The sequence below is a fragment of the Schistocerca nitens genome, chromosome 9 (genome assembly GCF_023898315.1).
Source record: "Schistocerca nitens isolate TAMUIC-IGC-003100 chromosome 9, iqSchNite1.1, whole genome shotgun sequence".
Taxonomy (NCBI): Eukaryota; Metazoa; Arthropoda; class Insecta; order Orthoptera; family Acrididae; genus Schistocerca; species Schistocerca nitens.
In genome coordinates, this window is record NC_064622.1 from 341,589,514 (window position 1) to 341,612,325 (window position 22,812).

Genomic DNA, 22,812 nt, shown 5'->3' on the forward strand with positions numbered 1-22,812 from the left:
AAGGAACCATCCCGGCATTTGCCCGAAGCGATTTAGGGAAATCACGGAAAACCTAAATCAGGATGGCCGGAGACGGGATTGAACCGTCGTCCTCCCGAATGCGAGTCCAGTGTGCTAACCACTGCGCCACCTCGCTCGGTGTGTGGTTAAGACATCTGAAAGTTATTAAAGTGCAGCCAAATGGCTGCTTCATCTCCTACCATTTTCATGCAAATTGCAGCTGTTCTATGTTCCACTGTCACTGTCTCTTTTGCTCTTTCTGTAACACAACCGCTGTCTAATATCTTCCAGTATTTATTACTTTCCCACTGCCACTGTCTCCTTTTCTCTCTGTATAAAAAAGCTCAAATATTTTCACATGCCAAAATTTTTGGGAAATTTTTTAAAGGTGCTGAGGAAGGTAGAATGAGGCAGCTGGTACCCCTCTTTTCAGTCAGTCTCTTAAACAGAAGCATATGTGCCTTTTTTAATGCTCTGATAAAAGCATTTTACTGCTGGTTCCCATCTTTTCCCAGCTACAACAGGGCGTGTCGCTTATACAAAAATAACTTTTATTAGTTTAATTATTTGAAACTGAAATAATGAAAACTACTTTTAGACCTCAGACCAGATTATTTTTTGTCACAAAAGTTTTGCATGTGCTTTAGTACTACTTGGGGTTCCCAGAACTGTGTTGATAACTGAGACACTTCACAGCATATTTCTCTGTGCTGTGTCACTTCATAAACTAAGTTCTCACATCGTGCTAGATTTTGTATGTACAAGTAGGGTAATTTTGCTCAAAAATGGATAAAGGTATCAAGAAAATTTTCAAGGTTGTTAGAGGTCAGAATCTTAGGAATGTATTGTAAAACTTTGCTGTGCGTAGCCATTTTGGAATCCGTGGCTTAAGGCACACCATAGACCATATTTAATGGAAAAAAGAACCAACCAGTCTGTTCCATTTGCTTAAGCTGGAAAAGGTTTGTAATATTCAAACTTTGATGTTGTACTGTAGGAGAGTTTCAGTAAGACAATCCTTCTGTTGGGTATACAAATGGTCCCTAGCCTCAGGGCTATCCAACGCACTTGACCCTGCCTTTCTATAAGCAATAGAGCCCGAGGTATGGGCCCTGGAAAAATTGCTGTATTTATGCGCAGCATTTTGGAATATATTGGTAGCGCGTGTTATCACAAATGCACCAAATAAAATTTTGTGAATAGTCAGCATTCACCCATTTTTACTTATTATATATGACTGTAAAATGACTTGTCCTGCATCATTACTATTAATTATACAAATGATCCAGGGAACATAAAACTGATATGTACATTTCAGTAAAGATATTATAGTGGCCTTTGTTTCTCCCAAATTTTGCAATGAAAATATTGTTTACTTGGTTAATGATTATAATTACACAAATCTAATTTCAAAAGCTGCATGTAACATTTACAGACCTGTTAGAAAGGAGTGGTTACTGTACCAAAACTGTACATAATTTTTTCTTTATAAAGTCAATGGTTCTGGGAGAAACTGGAGGATTGAAATCCTAACCCATATTATTAGCCTCTTGTGTAAGTTTGTCATGTGTCACCTGACTTCGTAGCATATTTCACAATAAATGTATTAAATTAAGGCACTGTCAATGACATTCACATTTGCTGTAAGGGGTCGCACAAAAATGTCAGATATTATGTTTTAAAATTTCTGGTTCAATTTGTTATAGATTATTGTGGAGGACTGCTTGAAAATACTGGATAAGTTCATTAAGGAAGGAAAGAAATTTGATTATGTGTTCGGTGATCTTACCGACATTCCATTATCACCAGTTCCTCAAGGAGAAGTGTGGGACTTCATCAGACTTATCTTAAATACATCAATGCGTGTCTTGAAACCGAATGGAAAGTATATGACTCATGTAAGTATGATTACACACTAAGGAACTTATCATACTTAATTGGTTTATTCTATGTATCCTCTGTACATAACAATCATATAATAAATATGCAGCCATGTTACCTGAAGGGCAGTAGATAAATTTAGGAGAGCAATACTTGCTATAAGCCACTGAAAAGTGGCAATGAAAATATTCAAAAATTCATGTACTGATGATGATTTTTGCATTTACACTCATTTCAGTAACAACTTATCACATAATAGCCCATATTCCAATTTTTCCAGTATTCAGACTTGTTATTCACAACAGTTCTTACGTTAGTTCATATGGATGTTTAGATATCAAGGTCAGATGCAGTCTTTAAAGAGAAGTTAGAAGAGCAATTCATTCTTAACTGAGGTTACAAAAAGTGTCTTGTATAGTTGGTTCTATAGATGTACAGCTGCAGACATTTGAATCATTCAGAATCAAACATTTTCAGTTATTCTGGAAAATTGACATTTTTGCAGCCCATCAAGGAAATTTAGTTATAAATGAAAATGGGGTGACATTAAGCACTTCAGCAGTTTCTCAAAGTAAAAATCCAAAACTATTCTCTGATAGCACTTTTTGAAGTAGTATATTTCTATTTTTGCTTTTAAAATGTGAATACCAGATTTTAATGACAATGTAGTAAAATTGTAAGCAATGAAAGGTGAAGTTGCATATCAGTTCATGCTCCTGTAAATCGTCTGCTGAATGCATAGTAGGTTGCGAATTCATTTGTGCTCTTGTTGTAAGATACTCATTTTTCTCTTAGGTCCTTAAATTTGGCGATTATTAATTGGTAATTTTGTGCAATCTGTGATGTCCTCATCAGATCAAAAGCAAGTTTCCTGAATACTGGAAAATGTTCAGTTTTCACTGACTGAAAGTTCACACTTAAACACACTTGTTGATATGAGTGTGTGCTGAAAAGTAATATCTCTGGATTTTTATGTGAAAACTCTTTCAAAGATTTTTAAATATAATAAACAGTATTGACATTCTAAATCCTTATTCTTTGTGTCTGCTTACATATTTCTCAACATAGTCTCCCAACAAGAGACCAGTTTCTTGATACTGTCACTGTAGAATGAGTGACTTTGTTGATGGAGCCACAACCTCAGCTCTACTTGCACCACATCATCAACGTCAAATTGAAATCCTTGAAGGCATTCTTTAAGTTTTGGAAACAGATGCAAATTGGATGAGGCCAAGTTGCAGCTGTATGGAGGATGATCAATGACAGTGAACCCAAAGTATTGGATAGATGAGATGTGGTGCTCTTTTGTGGTCTGGTGTTGCTGGCATGCTGAAAGAGAGTGTGTTCCATGCATGCACAAACTCTTCAAATTCAAAACTAGATTACACTACTATTTCTCATGCACCAATAGTCCATTACACACCACCATGTTACATGCTACAATTCGCATCCCTCTACCGGTAGAGGGCTACAAATATATAGACATGAAGAATAAAGATGTAGAATGTTAGTAACATTAGCTTTATTAAAAAGCTTAGAGTTATCAAATAAAAAATTCAGAAGACATACTGTTTAGCATGCGCTTGTGTTTGAGACTAGATCACTACCCATCAAAAATAAGAGGTGCCGATCAGCAGAGAGGCATGTGGAAAAAGACTTGCCATCGACCTCGGACAGTCTTAAACACCTGACACTCCGCCTTAGCCCTTCTCCATTGTTAAAACTGGCTTGTCTTCAGTGTTTTTAAAGTACACTTTTACCTCTTCATTTATGTACTATTTGCTTGTGCCTTAGACTTAAGGCAACCTTTTTACTTCTTTCCCCCGATCTTACATCTGCTCCATGTCCATAACAGCATGAAATAAAATAGTAAGAGTTCCCAGTGCAAGTTCTCTAACCATTGCTTCCTGTTCCCTTATTAGGCTTACTATATCTAGTTGCTGTCAGTATGCCAGCTGAGGGCTCTGTCTCAACAGGACATTCCTTAAGCAGACCAGATACCACTGTGGCCTACTGTCCTTATTAACTGACTAGGCCAATTATTAGAATACTGTCAGCCTTTATTTGCAATGTATCGAAAACATACCTTGGAATTAATAGTGTCATATATGATGTCCATCTTACTAAATTCCCCTAAACATTGGAAAGTGAAGTTTTAGAAGACTGTGACAAGCAGTGAACATTCTGTGATATCAATATAATATGCTTCAGCATAGTGCGAATGCATCAGTGTTCAAAATTTTCTAGTTCTGTTGGAAAATATTGTCTCGACTGTGAATTACTATTTAAAAGCTGATCAGTTACAAAAGTACTGCAGACTTTGGTGTGATAACAGAGAGAAAATTGATAACTGATGCATACTACTGATTGTAAAACCCAGATAGACTTCGTAAGAACAGCACAAGTACACCTCCAAATGTTCTCATAATCGCAATGGTGATGTAACTTTGGCAGGGGGACTGCTTCAGAACCAGTCTGCTTGAGAACCAGTATGTCTTGATTCTAGTCATTGTTATGCCAAAGAGATTAATGGATTAGATGAAAACTCTCAATAATGTGAAGCATCAGTTGCTCCTTTCTGGCACAGAAACATGAATCTCTTGTTTCTTAAAATAAATAGTGCCTGTCATGATCCTAAAATCCCCATTTAAAAGTGAATTCTTCTCTAAAGATAGTCAGTCATATGCCACCTCTGTAAAATGAAAAGAAATAAAAACAAACATCCAACAAAGATTCCTATATAAATACAGAAATTCCTGTGGCAAATGTGTGGAAAAACACTGGAGCAAATAATTAACTGCTGGTTATCATTGGAATTTGAGTTCAATACTGCCCGTGATGATTCTGGAACAGGGTGTATACGCTCCAGGAAATCTGGGAAAAAAACCGGGAATTCTTTCATCTGGGAGAAAGCTGGGAATTTTTAAGAAATCTGGGAATTTTTCGTTGTTTCAGCTTTCAGTTAAATTTTTGTAGTTTTGACTGGTAATAACTGATACTCTAACAAAGAATTTTACTTTAGTCCATTACTGCAATGTGATATTGCAACAATAAAACATAAACGAGGAAAGAATAAATAAAAAGTAAATTGCAAAGGAAATGTGCCATTTACAGCAACAAAACACAGTGCACACACAAGCGTCTGCCAACAGCAAAATGTGTCGAAGGCGGTAGGGCGAAGACTATGCAATACTTCATAGCAACAAACTGCTTCCAATGGGCGTGACATCACAACGGTTAACATAAGGTTCATTTGAGCAGTTGCCTGCGGGCTTAAGTGCATGCACAGTTGAGTTGCGTATGAACAATAGCTTCTCCCATTTCTGACTACTTGAAGTACGGCTGTTAGCTGTATCCAAGGTAACTAGACACGAGTTGTATCAGCAGTAGCAACAAGCAACCAGATGCTACATGAAAACATTTTTCTGGTGCATGTGCAGAGCAGTGTGAGTTGTGAACCATGTTTACATTTAGTGATTTTGCCGTTTCCTCTTGGTTTACAGCTCTCAAGAACAAAGCGGATTTCTGTGGCTGGGCGCTATAAAGTGAATTAAAATATTACATAATTATGGAAAGCTAAAATACATAATTACTCTCAGTTTTTGGATTTTATTTTATTTTGCAGGTTTTTGGCAGTCTGGTATTAATTGCCTTGCCGAACAATGAGGTTATTTTTGTTGATTTGCTAAAAAAATGGCTTTAATTAATATTTTCCTCAGAGGTAGTCAATTTATTTGAAACACTATTGGCTAGTGTCAACTGTTCACAGTATTTCACGTGCACATTATCTTTTGCACTGTATGACATCATGCCATAGAACTATAAACATGAGGTAATACAGTATTGGTACTTCAAGAAAATTTGTGTTCCGAAAACCACACTGAAAAGATTATCAGCATGGGGCCTACTTCTTTGTGAATCTGGACATACGAATGTGCTCTTAAAGTTGTATTATGGATTTTAATATGGTTTACAGAATTCTGATGCTCTTGGAGTATCCTCTGATGTCCTGTTTCATTTATGACATAATGTCACATCTCTTAATGCTATGCCATATACGTATGAACATACATGCTACCTACTTCATCGTGACTGCGCAGGCACAGTAACACAGTTTTCTGGTGCTCTCTGACAACTGCTGAAACGAATTGTAACAGGTCGCCGGAAAGTATTGCAAAATATTGCAATTGGTCGTTTGAAAAGCATTACTTTAAAGTAAGTTTCAATATGAGTTATCGCTTTGAATTTCTTAAATCACAGTGTGTTTTATTTTTACTTAAAGCTTAACACTGAAGGACAGCCACTTAGAAGTCATTACTTAAAATTTTGCCAGCACATTTATGTGCTGTATCAAAATGTAAATGCTGTTTGTTGCATTGTAAAATGTTAATTACATCCGGAGATATTGTAACCTAAAGTTGACGCTTGAAACCTCCGACGTTCCGTTGCGTGTTGTAACAAACACGGGCCATGGTCGGCGAGCAGCATCTGCAGGGACATGTTTACGATGACGACCGTGTTTACGAGTGTGGCTGTAGTGCACTCTTGTGGTTTGGTCTAGCTGTCGCAGTGTCCGCATGTAGCGCTTGCTGCTATTGTTATTCTGCATTCGTCTCCGCACGCAGACCAACTGTAGTACACCGTGTTACCAGACGTCTGTGATGGTGTAGTGTTGTAGGAACTGTGACCATGGTGTATTCGAACTCTGAAAAGGTGGAGATGATACTCATCTATGGCGAGTGTCGACGAAATGCAGCTGAAGCCTGCAGGGTGTATGCATAACGGTACCCGGACAGAGAGCATCCAATGTGCCGCCAACTGTATGCAACAGGTATGGTCGTAGCATGCAAACGGGTCCATAACAGGCCCGTCACAGGAGAAGCGGGTGTAGCTGGTGTGTTAGCTGCTGTTGCCATGAACCCACACATGAGTACATAGGACATTGCGAGAGCTGGTGGACTGAGTCAAAGTAGTGTCATGCACATACTGCATCGTCACCGCTTTCACCCGTTTCATGTGTTGCTACATCAGCAATTACATGGTGATGACTTTAATCATCGAGTGCAATTCTGTCAACGGGCATTAACAGAGAATGCGTTGCAGTTCTACCTGTTTACCGATGAAGCGGGTTTCACAAACAATGGGGCAGTGAATCTACGGAACATGCATTACTGGTCCGTGGACAATCCTCGCTGGCTCAGACAGGTAGAGCGACAGCGACCGTGGACTGTAAATGTTTGGTGCGGAATCATTGGCGACCACCTCATTGGTCCTTACTTCATTGCAGGGGCCCAAACAGCTGCAACATACATCGCATTTCTACAGAATGATCTGCCAATGTTGCTCGAAAATGTCCCACTGGAAACGCGTCGACGTATGTGGTATCAGCATGATGGTGCATCTGCACATTCCGCAATTAATACTAGGCTGACCCTTGACAGGATTTTCGACGGGCGTTTCATATGACGTGGAGGACGCATAAATTGGCCAGCCCGTTCTCCTGATCTTACACCTCTGGACTTCTTTCTGTGGGGTACGTTAAAGGAGAATGTGTACCGTGATGTGCCTACAACCCCAGAGGATATGAAACAACGTATTGTGGCAGCCTGCTGCGACATTACACCAGATGTACTGCGGTGTGTACGACAGTCATTACGCCAGAGATTGCAGTTGTGTGCAGCAAATGATGGCCACCACATTGAACATCTATTGGCCTGACATGTCTGGATACACTCTATTCCACTCCGTAATTGAAAATGGAAACCACGTGTGTACGTGTACCTCACCTCTCATGGTAATGTACATGTGCGTCAGTGAAAAAGACCAATAAAAATGTGTACGCAATGTGCTGTTCCAGTCTCTTCTGTACCTAAGGTCCATCACCGTTCCCTTTGGATCCCTATGTAATTTGATGCTCTCAGATACACACGATCGAACAGCGGAAGAGTGGTACTCAAGCGTCAACTTTAGGTTACAATATCTCCGGATGTAATTAACATTTTACAATGCAACAAACGGCACTGATTACGTATTTGTTTATATGCTCAGATGTGCTAACAAAACTAAAGGGGTTGCATTTAAAAAAACGTAGGTTTGTGTTAAAAAACATACTTCCGTGCATTTTCTTATGGTTTGTATTAACCAATTACACTAGCCCCTCTCCTCACGTTGGTCTGTGGAATCGATTCGTCAGTATTTGATGTGGTTTACGAAATATATCCAGCAGTAATGTTAGGTGACTCACCCTGTATGTATGAGGATGTGACTTACCAAACGAAAGCGCTGGCAGGTCGATAGACACACAAACATACACACAAAATTCTAGCTTTCGCAACCAACGGTTGCTTCGTTAAGAAAGAGGGGAGGAAAGGGAAAGACGAAAGGATGTGGGTGTTAAGGGAGAGGGTAAGGAGTCATTCCAATCCCGGGAGCGGAAAGACTTACCTTAGGGGGAAAAAAGGACTGGTATACACTCGCACACACATACACATATCCATCAACACATATACAGACACAAGCAGACATATTCAAAGAATATGGTCTTTGAATATGTCTGCTTGTGTCTGTATATGTGTTGATGGAGATATGCGTGTGTGTGTGTGTGTGTGTGTGTGTGTGTGTGTGTGTGTGTGTGTGTGTGCGCGCGAGTGTATACCCATCCTTTTTTCCCCCTAAGGTAAGTCTTTCCACTCCCGGGATTGGAATGACTCCTTACCCTCTCCCTTAAAACCCACATCCTTTCGTCTTTCCCTTTCCTCCCCTCTTTCCTGACGAAGCAACTGTTGGTTGCGAAAGCTAGAATTTTGTGTGTGTGTTTGTGTTCGTTTGCGTGTCTATCGACCTGCCAGCGCTTTCGTTTGGTAAGCGACATCCTCTTCGTTTTTAGATATATTTTTCCCACGTGGAATGTTTCCCTCTATATATAAAAGAGAAAGAGAGAGAGAGAGAGAGAGAGAGGAAAACATTCCATGTGGGAAAAATATATCTAAAAACAGATTCTGTAACTTACCAAACGAAAGCGTTGTTACGTTGATAGAAACAATAACAAACCCACACACAAATTTCAAGCTTTCGCAACCCACAGTTGCTTCATCAGGAAAGAGGGAAGGAGGGGGAAAGACGAAAGGATGTGGGTTTTAAGGGAGAGGGTAAGGAGTCATTCCAATCCCGGGAGCGGAAAGACTTACCTTGGGGGGCAAAAAGGGACAGGAAAAACACACACACACACACACACACACACACACACACACACACACACACACACACACACACAGAGAGAGAGAGAGAGAGAGAGAGAGAGAGAGAGAGAGAGAGAGGTGGGAGGATTTCTAGCTTTTCAAAGAGTGGTCTACAGGTTTTGTTCCATTTTACATCTTCCATTATTAATGAAGCCTATTGCAAGAATTGATTCTGAAGTGTTTATGTGGCCACCCAGGGGTGGTATTGGGAGATACGTTTATGGAATCCGGTTTTGGGAGCCCCATGTAAACGTGATGAATATCTGCTCTCATCGGCTTAGAATATCATGTGACATGAGCTATGACTGGCTTACAAAAGCACATCACAATCTCAATTTCAATGCTTCAGAAACTAACATTCTGTGTTTGGTGGAATTCGACTATATGCTTTTGTAATACAAAAATATGTAGCGTATGTGTTGCTGCAAATCAAAGATCTTTCCAAAACGAGGTTCTACAACAGTGTACAAAACCTTAACCATTCAAAGGATTGATAAGTTTTATGATCCCGAGGGAAAATATACTGTCACTTAACATGAAAAAAGCATATTTTCAACCAGGAGAAAGTGTATTTTTTAACTGGGAAATCTGGGAATTGTTTCCTTGTCTACGTATACACCGTGTGGAAATATCACGCAACCACTAACTAGATTTTCTTGGAGGGTATTATAGTGTCTCATTATATAGTCTTCGTGTGGTGTGGTGAGATGCAAGTAGCAAGCCCACTGAATGTTTTAAGTGAAGGAGCAACCAACAATTATTAAGATAGTAGGCATAAAAAGTAAAACATACTTGTCTTATGTACTCGTAATGGTTACTTATATGGCCCCACTGGAGCACTAATTATATATCCATTACATAATTTGGGGAGTAAAGGTAGAACCTCACCAATAGCAGAGTTGCTGTATTGCTGAAAGGCGCACAAACTAGACAGGACATTATTCATCTGAAAAAGGGTTTGTCCACAAGTTAGCACAGTGCATGTGTGCCCTTTTCTACCTAGTTATTTTGCCAGCACTAGGTTTGTTTGGGTCTTTCGACAACTTGGTACCTCTATTGTTCAGTGCCTTGTTACATTAATGCTGAATTTATTTACATTCCTCCAGGACTTTCCGTTCCCATATTCATACAGACATTTACATTGACAAACAGGAGGAAGAAACGACCGTAAGAGTGCCTTGATTACAATTTGGTTTTCAAAAGCTTAGCTTAGCAAATGAATTTCCCATACTTTGAGAGGCAGATATTGACTTCGGTAGAGCATTCAGTTACCAGAATGTCCTGCAGGGAATTATACTATATTACATGGCCCACCTGCCCACCCACCCAAACAAGAAGTGTAACATTCTTGCAGTTGCTTGAAACAGTTGACATAACCAACATGTCAAATAGTGTTTTTCCCTCTTCTCTACAGTGTCTTTTACAGCCAATTTAATTTGCTCAATCTAGGTATTTTCTATCACGAAATTAGCATTTAAATTTTGGGGCAGAATAGATAAGGGGCATAAAAATGGAATGAGCCAGAAACATAATTACAGAAACCAGTACCTGTATGTTAGAAGTATTGACCCTGGCTGTTGGGCTGGACATAGTCGTCAGAGGTGAATCTTCTTTGACCAAGATGGCCCTCTTATTCGCTTCCTGCAGCACGGGACAACAGTGAATGCCCAGTGTTACTCGCAAACCTTGACCATCTTTTGCCAAGTTATCAAATCGAAATGACAGGGCTGTCTCACCCGTGGGGCCATTCTGCTCCACGACAATGCAAAGCCTCATACGGCCAACACAGTCGCGAGACTCCTACAGAAATTCAAATGGGAGGTTCTCGGCCACCCTCCATACAGTCCAGACCTCTCTCCCCATGTTTGTCATTTTTGGTCCCCTTAAAAAAGGCTCTGTGGGGCAGTGATTCACCTCGGACAACGACGTCCAGCTGTATCTGCAGAACTACTTAACACTGCAGCCCCTGGAATTTTATGAGGCAGTCCCTCACCACCTTGTGTCACATTGGGACAAGTGTCTCAACAGCCATGGTCAATAGTTCTAACATACAGGAACTGGCTTATGTAATGATGCCTCCGGCTCGTTTCTCTTCGAATGCCCCGTATTATTACTGTCTCCCCCCCCGCCCCCCAATCCCCAAACAGCTGCCCTTAACTTAGCGATGGAGCTATTCAGTATTCGAGATGATGAAGTCTGGTCCTAAAGAATTTTTGTAAAACTGTTCGGGTTCCTTTCAGAATTATTAAATATTTCACTTTCAGTTTAAGATGATCAGATGTTAAAATGTAGAGTAGCAGTACTTCCTCTTCGTCCTCAGAACTTTGTAGTATTGTGTTGACACACTTCTGTTTCATGATGGCAGATGACCCACTTTACTTTGTACACTGGTCCGTAGAGGGGAAAAAAATTGTTAGCTTTAAAAGTGCTGCATGAAACAGTTTTCAGTGACCATCTTCATAGTCAAGAGGTCAGTGTTGGCGGCTATTGACATGTTGCTTCTCCCTTGAAAGGTCTGGAACATGGCTTACTCAGCCTCAGGTTTACTCAGGTCAGATGAAGCTGCTTGAGTAAGTAAACAGTAAAATTTACAGACATACTGCTGCAGTGGTGTCAAATTGCAAGCTGTTGTTATGCTTGAATCCAGTCAATCTTCACTTAAAATGCCTGATTTTTGTCCAGACTGAACAGTTTGGCATTTTTCTTTAAGTGAGAACCTGAAAGAACCAATTTTTTTAGTATTCAGTGATGCTGTGGTCTCTAGATGATATGTCAGTGTATTGTTTTATTAATACTAATTGTTATGTTTGTTACCTAGTTTAATTTTATGGTTGTTGTTTTCTTTAGGGAAATGGAGCATCTTGTCCAGAGTCTCTCAGCATGTTTGAGTCTCAGCTAAAGCAGCTTTCCGTACCAGTACAGTTCACACGTGATCATGCATTTGTACCCTCATTTATGGAAGACTGGATCTTCTATCAAGTACAGCCAGTACCCAACTAGCATTTCAAATTTCACATTAAGGAAAATATGCTGCACACAGCATTCACAGCCCTTGTGATCTCAAGATGACAGCAACAGTAAACTGCCAGATCATCCACAAGATGAAAGCTGTGCAGTCAAGAAATGTGTGCACACAATTAAGTCACAAGGATATTTTCTCAGTACTGCTTTAAATTTAGTAGATACAGAAATAGTGTCTGCAAGTTATATGTAACTTATGTTAACATGAAATGTGACTGAAATGCAGTGTTAAGTCCCTTAATTTGGTGCAAATGCCATATTGTCATGGTTGTTCCTCATAAACATTTAAGACATGTGAAGTCATTATTAGGTTTTGTTATTCTAATCCATTTAGTTTTCTACTGTGCTTTTTAAGTATTATTTCTGCAAGTGACTGTGTGTAGTACATAAAATATAGCATATCTATATCTGAGTGACAATATTGTAAAAAGGATAAATCACTACTCACCGTATAGTGGAGAAGTTGAGTTAGTCGCAGACAGGCACAACGGAAAGACTACTAAGAAAGTTAGCTCAGTCTTTCTGTGCTTGTCTATGACTCTGCTATACGTGAGCAGTAATATCCTTTTCATAAATTATCATTATCCCATCTTTTGATATATGCATCTTAATATATTGCCCATCACTGTCAGTAGTTATAAAAGATTTATTTTCTCAGTTTTTATTTATGTATGAACTGCACTGCTAAAATTATGCACGCTTTACAAATGAGAGGAAAAGTGGGCCTTGTGGACTTCCTTAATATTATAATCTGGGATAAAAAGTTAAGAAGCTGCCACATATATTTATCCACACTGACATTCAGCTGGTCATTTAACAAAGGTAACTCATCTAACGTGACCAGAAGCCCTAAAATGTAAAAAGTGAAAAATTGGTATTTGATTGGAAGGCAAATGTTACTTGAAACAAAACAGAAAACTAGCACTGTATTCATAATCAATAAGAATGCCGGTGCAGTGTTTTTGGAGTGTAGTACCATTCAACAGGTTCAGAAGCTTTTGTAGTGTGTATTTTAAAACATCCTTGTCGGAAATAGTGCAGTAGTTAAGTATTTGAAATCATCTTCATGTAAAAGTATCCCAAGTGTTTCTGGAATTGGTTTTCACTGTTTTTATTAATGTTAATTTTGTTTTTCTTACTCTCTTAAGAAATTTACCTAGTACCTGGACCAATTTAAGTTGCAAAACATTAACTATTTAACTAGTGTGCCCACTTTCAATATATTCCGTGGACATTGATAATGTTTGTGTACATTATTTAGACTGAATTTTTTTGTGGCCAGTAAGTAAATTAATTGTGATGCTGTGCAGCACAATTGGTTGCATTTAGACTGGAGAATTCTAGTCTCAAATTATGAGTCATGTCAATGTATCGTTTTTGTGTTTTAATGCAATATTGGCAGTAATAAGGAAGTAGTATTTGTTTGATTAGTGAAGTAATTTGCTCGTAAGCACTCTGTTTCCATAAACATTTTTACATTGTATCCTACAGTCTTGTATCTATATTTTATAAGCCAATGCAGTTGTCACAAGGTAAAAACTTAATTGTGCTCATAAATTGATAGCCAAGTTTTGTAGGTTTATACAGGGTGCACCAGAAACAGCTTTCTGTTTTGAAAATTCAGCAGTAATTCAGGGGGAAAAGTGAAAATCTTTATCTTTACAGTAAAGATAAATTATTTTTTATCGAGAATTAGTGTCTACATACTTCTTGACAATAACATTTGGTACATGTCCTTGCTGAATGACACATTCACGTAGTCTGTCTGGAAGAGAAGACACAACATATTTCTTGGAATCTCCCAAATGCATTCATGAATTTCGTCTTTCAGCTCACTAATAATGCTTGGGAGTTGCTCATGAACTTTAAGATAGCCTCACAAGAAAATAATTAGATGATGTGATGTCAGGGGAACAAACATGCCAATTGATGTTCCCAAAGTGAGAAATAACTCTGCCTGGAATCATTTAATTCAGGTTTCCCGCGGGAAGATGTGCAGAATGGACTGTTGCTTTGTCTTGCTGGAACTATAGATGGTGATACAGCATGACAAATCTAGCACTCAGAATTTAATGTTTCAGAAAGGTCCTCGTTTTAAAAAAAAAATAAAAATAAAAAGGCTCTGAAGAAATACTGGCACTTTTGTGTAGCACACACTAGCAGTTCACATGAGGTGTGTGCAGCCCAGAACTGACTTCCATTTGTTTACATATCCAGACAAACTGGAGTGGGTGTAATTTGACATCATTAATCTGTCCTCTATGCCCTCTTCAACTTTCGGAAGCTCCAAGAACGTGTTTCAAAATTGAAGTCTCATCATTGTGTCCTTGTGGTAGTGAAGATCTTTGTTGGATACAGTGAATGCTGGTATCCACCAACCCAAAAGCAATAGCTCAGCAACAAGCTAACCATTCAGGACAACACAAGAAGATGTAATGCAATGTCTTTATAAATTCTTCTATTGCTGCAATTCGGTGCTCTACAGACTGTCACTCCGTGTCAACTGACCTCCTGAGAACAGTACCGAACAATGCATGTAGCATTACAGGATAACACAGTGTGTGTCCTGTGAATGAACATTTAAAAGCAGTCTGATGCAGCCAGTATTTGTTGTAGCATCTAATGATACACCAGCTTTTTGATCATCTGACTGTATTACTATTGCAATGAATTGTGACTTACACTCAAAAACTAATTTGTAATGACTGTGTCCCACACACACACACAGTGACCTAAAAATTCAATGTTCGTCCCCACCTTTCATGTTCTGAAATAAAGTTCAGTAGCAGCAATTATATCTTTTACCATTCCTATAGTTACTTAAATGTATTAATCATAATACATCTAATTCATAAAGTTTAAGTAAGAGCAACCAACAAACTTGCCTTGCCAGATGGATATTCACATGTTCACAAAAAACAGAATGCCTTTAATAAGTAGAGATAGCATGTTCACATTTCACAGGACATGAAAATTAGTATGTTCTGCAGAAATGATTAGCAGGTCAGTCACCTCGGTTAGTGTGTGTCCCTGTTGCCTACTAGGCACAGGGTCACTATGGAGCATGATAACTTGTTCCATCCATTATGGCATTGAAGTGTATAAGGCACGAATGGCTTCTTCAGGTACAGCCACCCATGCTGCATTCAGCTGTGATGGTTGGCATTGGATCACAGCAGTGCACCAGGTGTTACCATACCCCACACATTTTCAATTGGCAACAAGTATGGTGATCTGGGCAGGCCAGAGCAAAAAGCTGATATCCTGTGACAACCAACAAGGCATATGTTTGTGCAGCAACAAGGTTCTGCATTGTCTTAATAAAAAATGGCATCTGGGGTGTTGGGCAGAAAGGGTATGGTTATGGATCACATGATGAGTCACTCACATAGATCACAGTGCTCTGGACATGCACCAACTGTGATTTGTAGTTGTAGTTAATAGCACCCTACTCCTTAAGGCCTTGCATTGGTATTGTATGTCTTGTGCCAATGCAGTCACTGTGATACTGCCTCCCCTGTCTGCAGGGAACCAAAATGCAGTCATCAGTTTCAAACAAAACCTGGATTCGTCTGTAAACACTATCTGGTGCCATTCCTGTCCCCAGTGACGACATTCCACACACAATTGCCATCTAGCACGTTTCTGCACATTCGTCGCAGGTAGGCAGAGAAGTGGATGACTTGCAGGTAACCATGGACTGTTACCCGTGATAGTGTATGATGTGTTACTGTTGCCAGAGCTGAGGAGGATGCAGATCTATTGTGCAATGCCATTCACATGAGATGTCGATCATCTCAATGGGTGGTTTGGGTGGTGTGACCTGACCCCTCTTGTCGTGTTCTACAGCCTTCTGTGAACCATTCTGCACACACCCATTTCACATGAGCAGCAATTTCCATTCTGGAATTTCCATGATGGCTGCATCTCATTCGCTCATGCGAATGAGGTCCGCCAGTCACGATTACCTACTTGTTTCACTTTGATTTCTGATCACTCTTCCTTGTGTTTCCTTTCCTTTTTTAGTGCGTTTCTTTTCCTCTTGTTTTGCCTCTGTATGTGAGGATTTGGAACTGCGTCAGGCCTGTGTCTTTTAGCCGTTCTCCTTGTTCGCTGTCCGTCTTCGTCCCTTCACCGCATGTGTTCCTGTTTCTATGTGTTTGGGCGCTGATGAGCACGCTGTTTAGTGCCCGAAAACCTCAAAACACACACACACACACGTGCGCTCATGCCAATAATGCGCCCTCTTTCAAAGTCACTGATTTGATAGTACAGTTTGCGCATACATCTGCAAGGCATACTGCATGTCTGCTCAAGTCACAATGATCCATTACCTTTGGTTTATAGCAACAATAGCCATAGGCACCTTTTACTAATAGTTGGTGTTGCACTGCGATACCAAACCCACAGGCTGACATGGTTCAAATGCTAATCATTTCTGCAGAACATACTAATATAGATGTCCTGTAATAAGAATGTCCATCTCTAGTTGTTAAAGGTGTTATGTTCATCTCTGAACATGTATTATAATGTTAACATAAGACCAGTTTAAAGGAAGCTGTAGTGCACATGGACAATAAGTAACAAATCGCACAAAAATAAGTGAAGTATTTTGTTAGCCTTAAGAGATGTTACCTTCTTAATATTTACACTTTAAAAATTTTTACATGGTAGTAGAAAACTCAGAAAAGGGTTTTATAAAAAGTGATATTCCCTAACTAACAGCATGAAGTATGTTGGTCAATTCAAGCCAGGTGACATGAGAAGAAAGTAGACATTGAGGTAACTCGTCACTAGGAAGATTTGAAAGTTTTACTTCAAAACTTTTATTTGTACTAGTAATTTGGACTCTTTGGGATTAGAGAACACATTGAGATAGGGAATATCATTTCTCTCAAATAATGTTTGACATCCTTGAAAGGATTGCTAACTCACAAAAAATATCTGTTTCATGCTGAGCAATGTGGCAACACTGTGAGGAATAGACATTCGGTGCCCCCCTCTCACGAATAACATACATGAAAGTTACAACACCATACAATATTAAGAGGTAAAAAAGATATTTATTTTGATTGAAGTATCTAGGGAAAAACTGGGTTAATTACAACACACACTTCCACAGTGGAAGGGTTATTGGTCACTCATTGATGGTCCTGCCTTTAATCCCCAATAACCACGAACTGTGACAGAATTCTCTACTTTCTTGATGTCAAACTGAAGTGGTTTCACTAGGCTAACGACCATACATTTAGTTTTTCTAAATTTGATAGGTTTTGTTTGTGAAGTGGGAAAGGGGGAGGGATAGAAGGGTGTGGGTGAGGAGAGTGTGTGTGTGTGTGTGTGTGTGTGTGTGTGTGTGTGTGTGTGTGTGTGTGTGTGCAGGGACTGATAAAGGCATCAGTTGGAAGGCTGTCTGGTGGGGAAAGGGGGGCTGGTGTGCTAGCAGAGGGTAGCACACAATGGGAGTGCGGGGCCGTGAATAGGGGGAGGAGGTAATATAGTCGAAACTGTTGGGTGTGGGGACAATAGATTGAGGAAGAGTGAGTTTCGGGAGTGGAGAATTTGTTTTAAGAATAAAACTCCCTTCTGGACAGTTCAGAAAAGCTGGCAGTGGAGGGAAGGATCCAGATGGTCAGGGCGGTGAAGCAGCCATTGGAATTGAGCATTTTATGTTCAGCTCCATCTTGTCCCAAAAGATGATCTACCATACTCTTGGCCACAATTTGGCAGTGGCAGTTCATCCCAGTGGACAGCTGGTTGGTAGTCATACCAACACAAAAAGCTGTGCAATGATTGCAGCAGAGCTGGTATACAACATGGCCAGTTTCACAGGTGGCCCAGCCTCTGATGGCATAGGATAAGAATGTGACAACTGAAATAAGAAGTGCTGGAGGGGGGGGGGGGGTGAATTGAGCAAGGGTCTGGGAGAATTGAGCAAGGGTCTGGGATTGGGAGTGGCATAGGGATGAACTAGGATGATGTGGAGGTTGGGTGGGCAATGGAACACCACTTTAGAAATGATGGGAAGGATATTTGGTAGTATGTCCATTTCAGGTCATGATGATAGGTGATCAAAGACCTGATGATGAATGACATAGTTCAGTTATTCCAATCCAGGATGGTACTGGGTGATGAAGGGGACACTCTTATGTAGCTGGTTCTTGGGGTGCTGTAGGGGGATTGGGGGGATGTGAGGAAATGGCACAGGAGACATGTTTGTGGGCTAGGCCTGCCTGTGAAGGCCTTCAGAATACTGGGCAAAGGAGTTCCCCAGGTGGCAAGGCTGTATGGGAGGGATTTTTAGGTGTGGAAGGGATGGCAGCTGTCAAAATAAGGGATGGCAGCTATCAAAATGCAAGTAGTGTTGGTGGGTTTAATGCGGGCAGAGGTTTGGATGGAGACATCAGAGAGGAGGCGGTCACCGCCCAGGAAGATATCAAGCTGGGTTGAGGATGACTAGGTGAAGAGGATGGGAGAAAGGTGTTGAGGTTGTCAAAGAATTGGGGTAAGGTGTCTTGGCCCTGAATCCGTTGTCCGGAAGATGTTATCAGTGAACTTGAAATGGACCAAAGGTGTGGGATTTTGGGTGGTTAAGGTGGTTTCTTCTAGATGACCTATAAACAGGCTGGCATAGGAGGGTGCCCATGGCTGCACCACAGATTTGGTTGTATATCTTCCCTTCAAAGGAGAAGTAATTCTTTTTTTATGACAAAATTAGTACGGTGTATAAGGAGCAATGTAGTGGTTTTGGAGTATGAAGCACATTGGGAAAGGCAGTATTCAACAGCGGCAAGACCTCGGGCATTAGGGATGTTAGTGTATTGTAAAGTGGAATCGACAGCAACAAGTAGAGATCCAGGATATAAAGGTGTGAGGATAGTGGAGAGTTGGTGAAGGAAGTAGTTGGTATCTTTTAAGTGGGAGGCAGGATTCTGGGTAATTGGTTGGAGGTGTTGGTCAGTGTGGGCTGAAATTCTTTCAGTGGCAGCATAATAACCCATAACAGGGTGTCTGAGATTGTTGGATTTGTGGATTCTGGGAAGCATGTAGAAGGCATGCGTGTGGGTGCCATGGGGAAAAAGTTCTAGGCAGGCCTAATGCTTTAATCAAGATTGCACTGCACTGTAGCAGTATCTTGCAGAGGGAGGTGGTTCTGGGATGTAGTGATGGGACAACTGACTGTTTATAACAATAGTGGTTTTTTTTTTTTTTTTTTTTTTTTTTTTTTTTTTTTTTTTTTTTTTTCCAGTCGAATGAAACTAGTCTCAGCGGCAATGTCAGCTATATAAATGTTTACACTCACTCACTGAGTTTGAGTTGTTTCATTCAGTGTGAGACAGCTGACTGAAACAAGTCCCCGTCGGTTTCGGTGGTTATATGAAGGTTTCACTCACTCACCGAGTTTGAGTGATTTTAAATTTACATACTTTTTCAGCCTTTTTGTTATCATGAAACATGATAAGGGTTGACAACTTTTTTAGAGACAAAAAAGTACCTCATTTCAAGGAGATATGAACAAAACGTGTATTTCTAAAAACAAGTCCATTCAAAATGTATGTATTTACTTACTGAAATACAAAGTTTCGTACTTGTGACATTAAATGTCAATTTTTGGTTCGTTTTAAAAGTTTAATAGACTGCAATATTAGCTTGCTTTCAAGTCTGGTGTGTAACAGAGTAGGTACTGGTGTACCACTGCTGCTTCCCTGTTTCCTTGTCCCAATCACGAATGTTCTGCACTTAAAAACTGTTAATGCTAAGCTTCCCTGTCAGCTCAATTCTATCTAGTTTTTACATTGGTTAATTTCTCGTGAGATATGCCTATGAGGGAGCAATATATTGGTTGACTCATTTGAAGAGAGATTGAAATACACCTGAAGTTTGCCTCATGTCCTGCTGTAATCTCATCAAAATGTTTTAAATCAACCGAAAAATTTAGCACACACAAGACTAAAAAGCAAAAAATAAATATTTAAATAGAAAAGCTTTTTAATATAACTTGGTTTTCAGACAGACTAATAAATATTAAATAATATCTCCTAGCCCTTCCATATTCCTAATGTCATACAGATAGTCCTGAAAATGTGTGCTTTTGAATTTTTATAGCAATGACACAACCCATAAAACTGAAAACATGGGCCGTACAAATGTAGCTGGTGACTTAGTTTTCTGTACAAAATGCACTACCATTTGTGGAAACCGCAGCACCAAGAAGAAAATGAATGAATCCAATTAATTTAATACCACATGTTAGGTACACGACAAGTAACAAATGATTACCTTTTCAAATTGGTACACGTCCTTTGAGCCCTGCTATTCACTATGCTGTGTGGGCACTATGTGCTGCAATTAGAGCTGCTACACACCATGGCATTGAATCGCTAAGGTTCTGAATACGTTCCTGAGGAATTTCCCTCCATGCAGTTTGTATCAGAGTCCACAAATCTGAGACACCAGTTATTGGAGGTCCATGACGCACCAGTTGCCGACCAACCATATCCCAGACATGTTTGATGGGCGACATTTCTGGCAAATGTGCAGGCCAGGGAAGCAAAGGTTCCCATCGCTCCTCGAAGAAGGCCTCTACATTTCTTGCAATATGTGGCCTGTGGAGATTCCTGAAGCAGGAGTAGTACCTCAGACTCCACAACCTCCATTAGGTATCGGTTGTTGAAAGCAATGGTGCCCCAACCCATCGCACCTGGTGTTTGACCGCAGTACTGCTCACCACAGAACTGCTGGACACTTACGCGACAATCACTGTAGGACATGTTGAAGTGGGACTCATCCGAAAAGATTACAAGTTGCCACTCAGCACCCCAGTGATGGTGTTCACGTGCCCATTGCAGTTGGAGGAGCTTGTGGTTTCTGGACAATGGAAGCCGGCGTAATGGCATGCTTGCAATCAGTCCAACCTGCAGCAGACAACAGCGACAAACCGTCGATGCAGACAAGTTCACACCTGTGGCAGTACTCCAGCGACAAGCCAACACTGTAGATAATGCTGCACAGTCCACAGTGGCCATGCAGACGAGATGACAGTCATCCCGTGCTGTGGTCATGTTCCATGGTCCAGTTCCTGCTTGTCACTGCGTACGACCTTCCTCTATCCACTGCTTCCACACAGGCATTATTGTCATAGTATCATGTCCTGTGTGAGTCGAAATGTCACGGTATGATAACCCCGTTTCCCAGAGACCGATCACTTTGCCCCGTTCGAACTAGCGAATATGGCTGCCTTTGATGTCGACAAGGCATACTGACACTCACTGTATTCAGAATGAGATTTTCTGCAGCGGAGTGAGTGCTGATGTGAAACTTCCTGGCAGATTAAAACTGTGTGCCGGACCGAGACTCGAACTCGGGACCTTTGCCTTAACATCCCCCAGGCTGTGGCTAAGCCATGTCTCCGCAATATCCTTTTTCAGGAGTGCTAGTACTTCAAGGTTTGCAGGAGAGCTTCTGTAAAGTTTGGAAGATAGGAGACGAGGTACTGGCAGAAGTACAGCTCTGAGGACGGGGCGTGAGTCGTGCTTGGGTAGCTCAGTTGGTAGAGCACTTGCCCGCGAAAGGCAAAGGTCCCGAGTTCGAGTCTCGGTCCGGCACACAGTTTTAATCTGCGAGGAAGTTTCACTCATTGTATTGTTTCCACTTTGTTTGACAGCTCTGCACAGACTTCACTAGGTGCAACACCGACCCTGTCGGACTGACACGAGAGGGCACTGCTCAGCCTGTGTGTACCCCATCTTGCTGCAAAACGTATCGCATATTTCTTGCACACCTGTCACCACTTCCACAATGTGTGGCACTATTTGGGTAATTCCTTCTCGGTGTTGCACTTTTCACAAATGGCAGTGTATTTACCTTCCACACAAATAAATGGCTGAATTTTCAAATGATTTTTCATTTGTGGACATCACACATTCCTATGAAGCAGAATGCAAACTATTGTTAAAACGAGGCAAGGTTCCTTTCCTCTTTGTATATCCTTAAGGGAACCACTGCACTCACCTTTGCACCCCAAACTAGGGCTGCAGTAAGTCCAGGTTTCCCCGGATTGGTCCTAGTTTTAATAGTGTACAGAGGCATGCTGGAGGGATACAACTGTGTAGGGTAAACCTGGACCTGCCTTCGTGGCTTTGGAAATTCAATTGATTGGAAATAGATTCTAATAAATATCAGGATCTAACTATAAATAGTTTCCTCATTTTAGTCTATTAAAAATGCATGAGTAAGCACGCTTAGCTGCTCCCCTCCACACATACAGCATGTTCCAAGATTGCCTCTACTACTTTGATTATGTATGTCTTAGAAATGGGGAATAGATAGAAAGGTGTACTTTGTGGCACAATGATGACGCACACCTTTTTTTCCCTTCTTTTCCATGTTAGTTATTGACTGACCACCCTCCAGCAGTTGGCATAGTGTGCGAAATGGTTTGTACAGACCAGATCTGACACCCAAGTCGGCAGAACTGCATTATATTTTTTTCTTCGGGCAAGACTTGCACGAACTGTGTGCTTGCATCAGAGCAGCAATAGCATACTTTAATGAGGACATCCTAAGCTGGACATGGGACTCTAATATCACTTAGATAACATGTGTGCTACAAATGACACACACATTTAAGGTGATCACCCGTCCTCTTGTCACCTCTTTTCTCGTGACAGAC

At 40.5% G+C, this 22,812-nt stretch overlaps 1 protein-coding gene across 2 annotated transcripts in view; it reads left to right on the plus strand.

The window, feature by feature from the left end:
* Nucleotides 1-14,932, plus strand: part of LOC126203967 (spermine synthase-like) — a 53,487-nt gene extending 38,555 nt beyond the window's left edge. For both annotated transcript variants that reach the window (XM_049938383.1, XM_049938382.1), the window contains exons 7-8: nucleotides 1,707-1,898; nucleotides 11,967-14,932. In XM_049938383.1, the coding sequence (XP_049794340.1) occupies nucleotides 1,707-1,898; nucleotides 11,967-12,119 (345 nt within the window). In that variant the 3' untranslated portion in view covers nucleotides 12,120-14,932. The remainder of the gene's footprint in view (nucleotides 1-1,706; nucleotides 1,899-11,966) is intronic.
* Nucleotides 14,933-22,812: the final 7,880 nt, after the last annotated feature.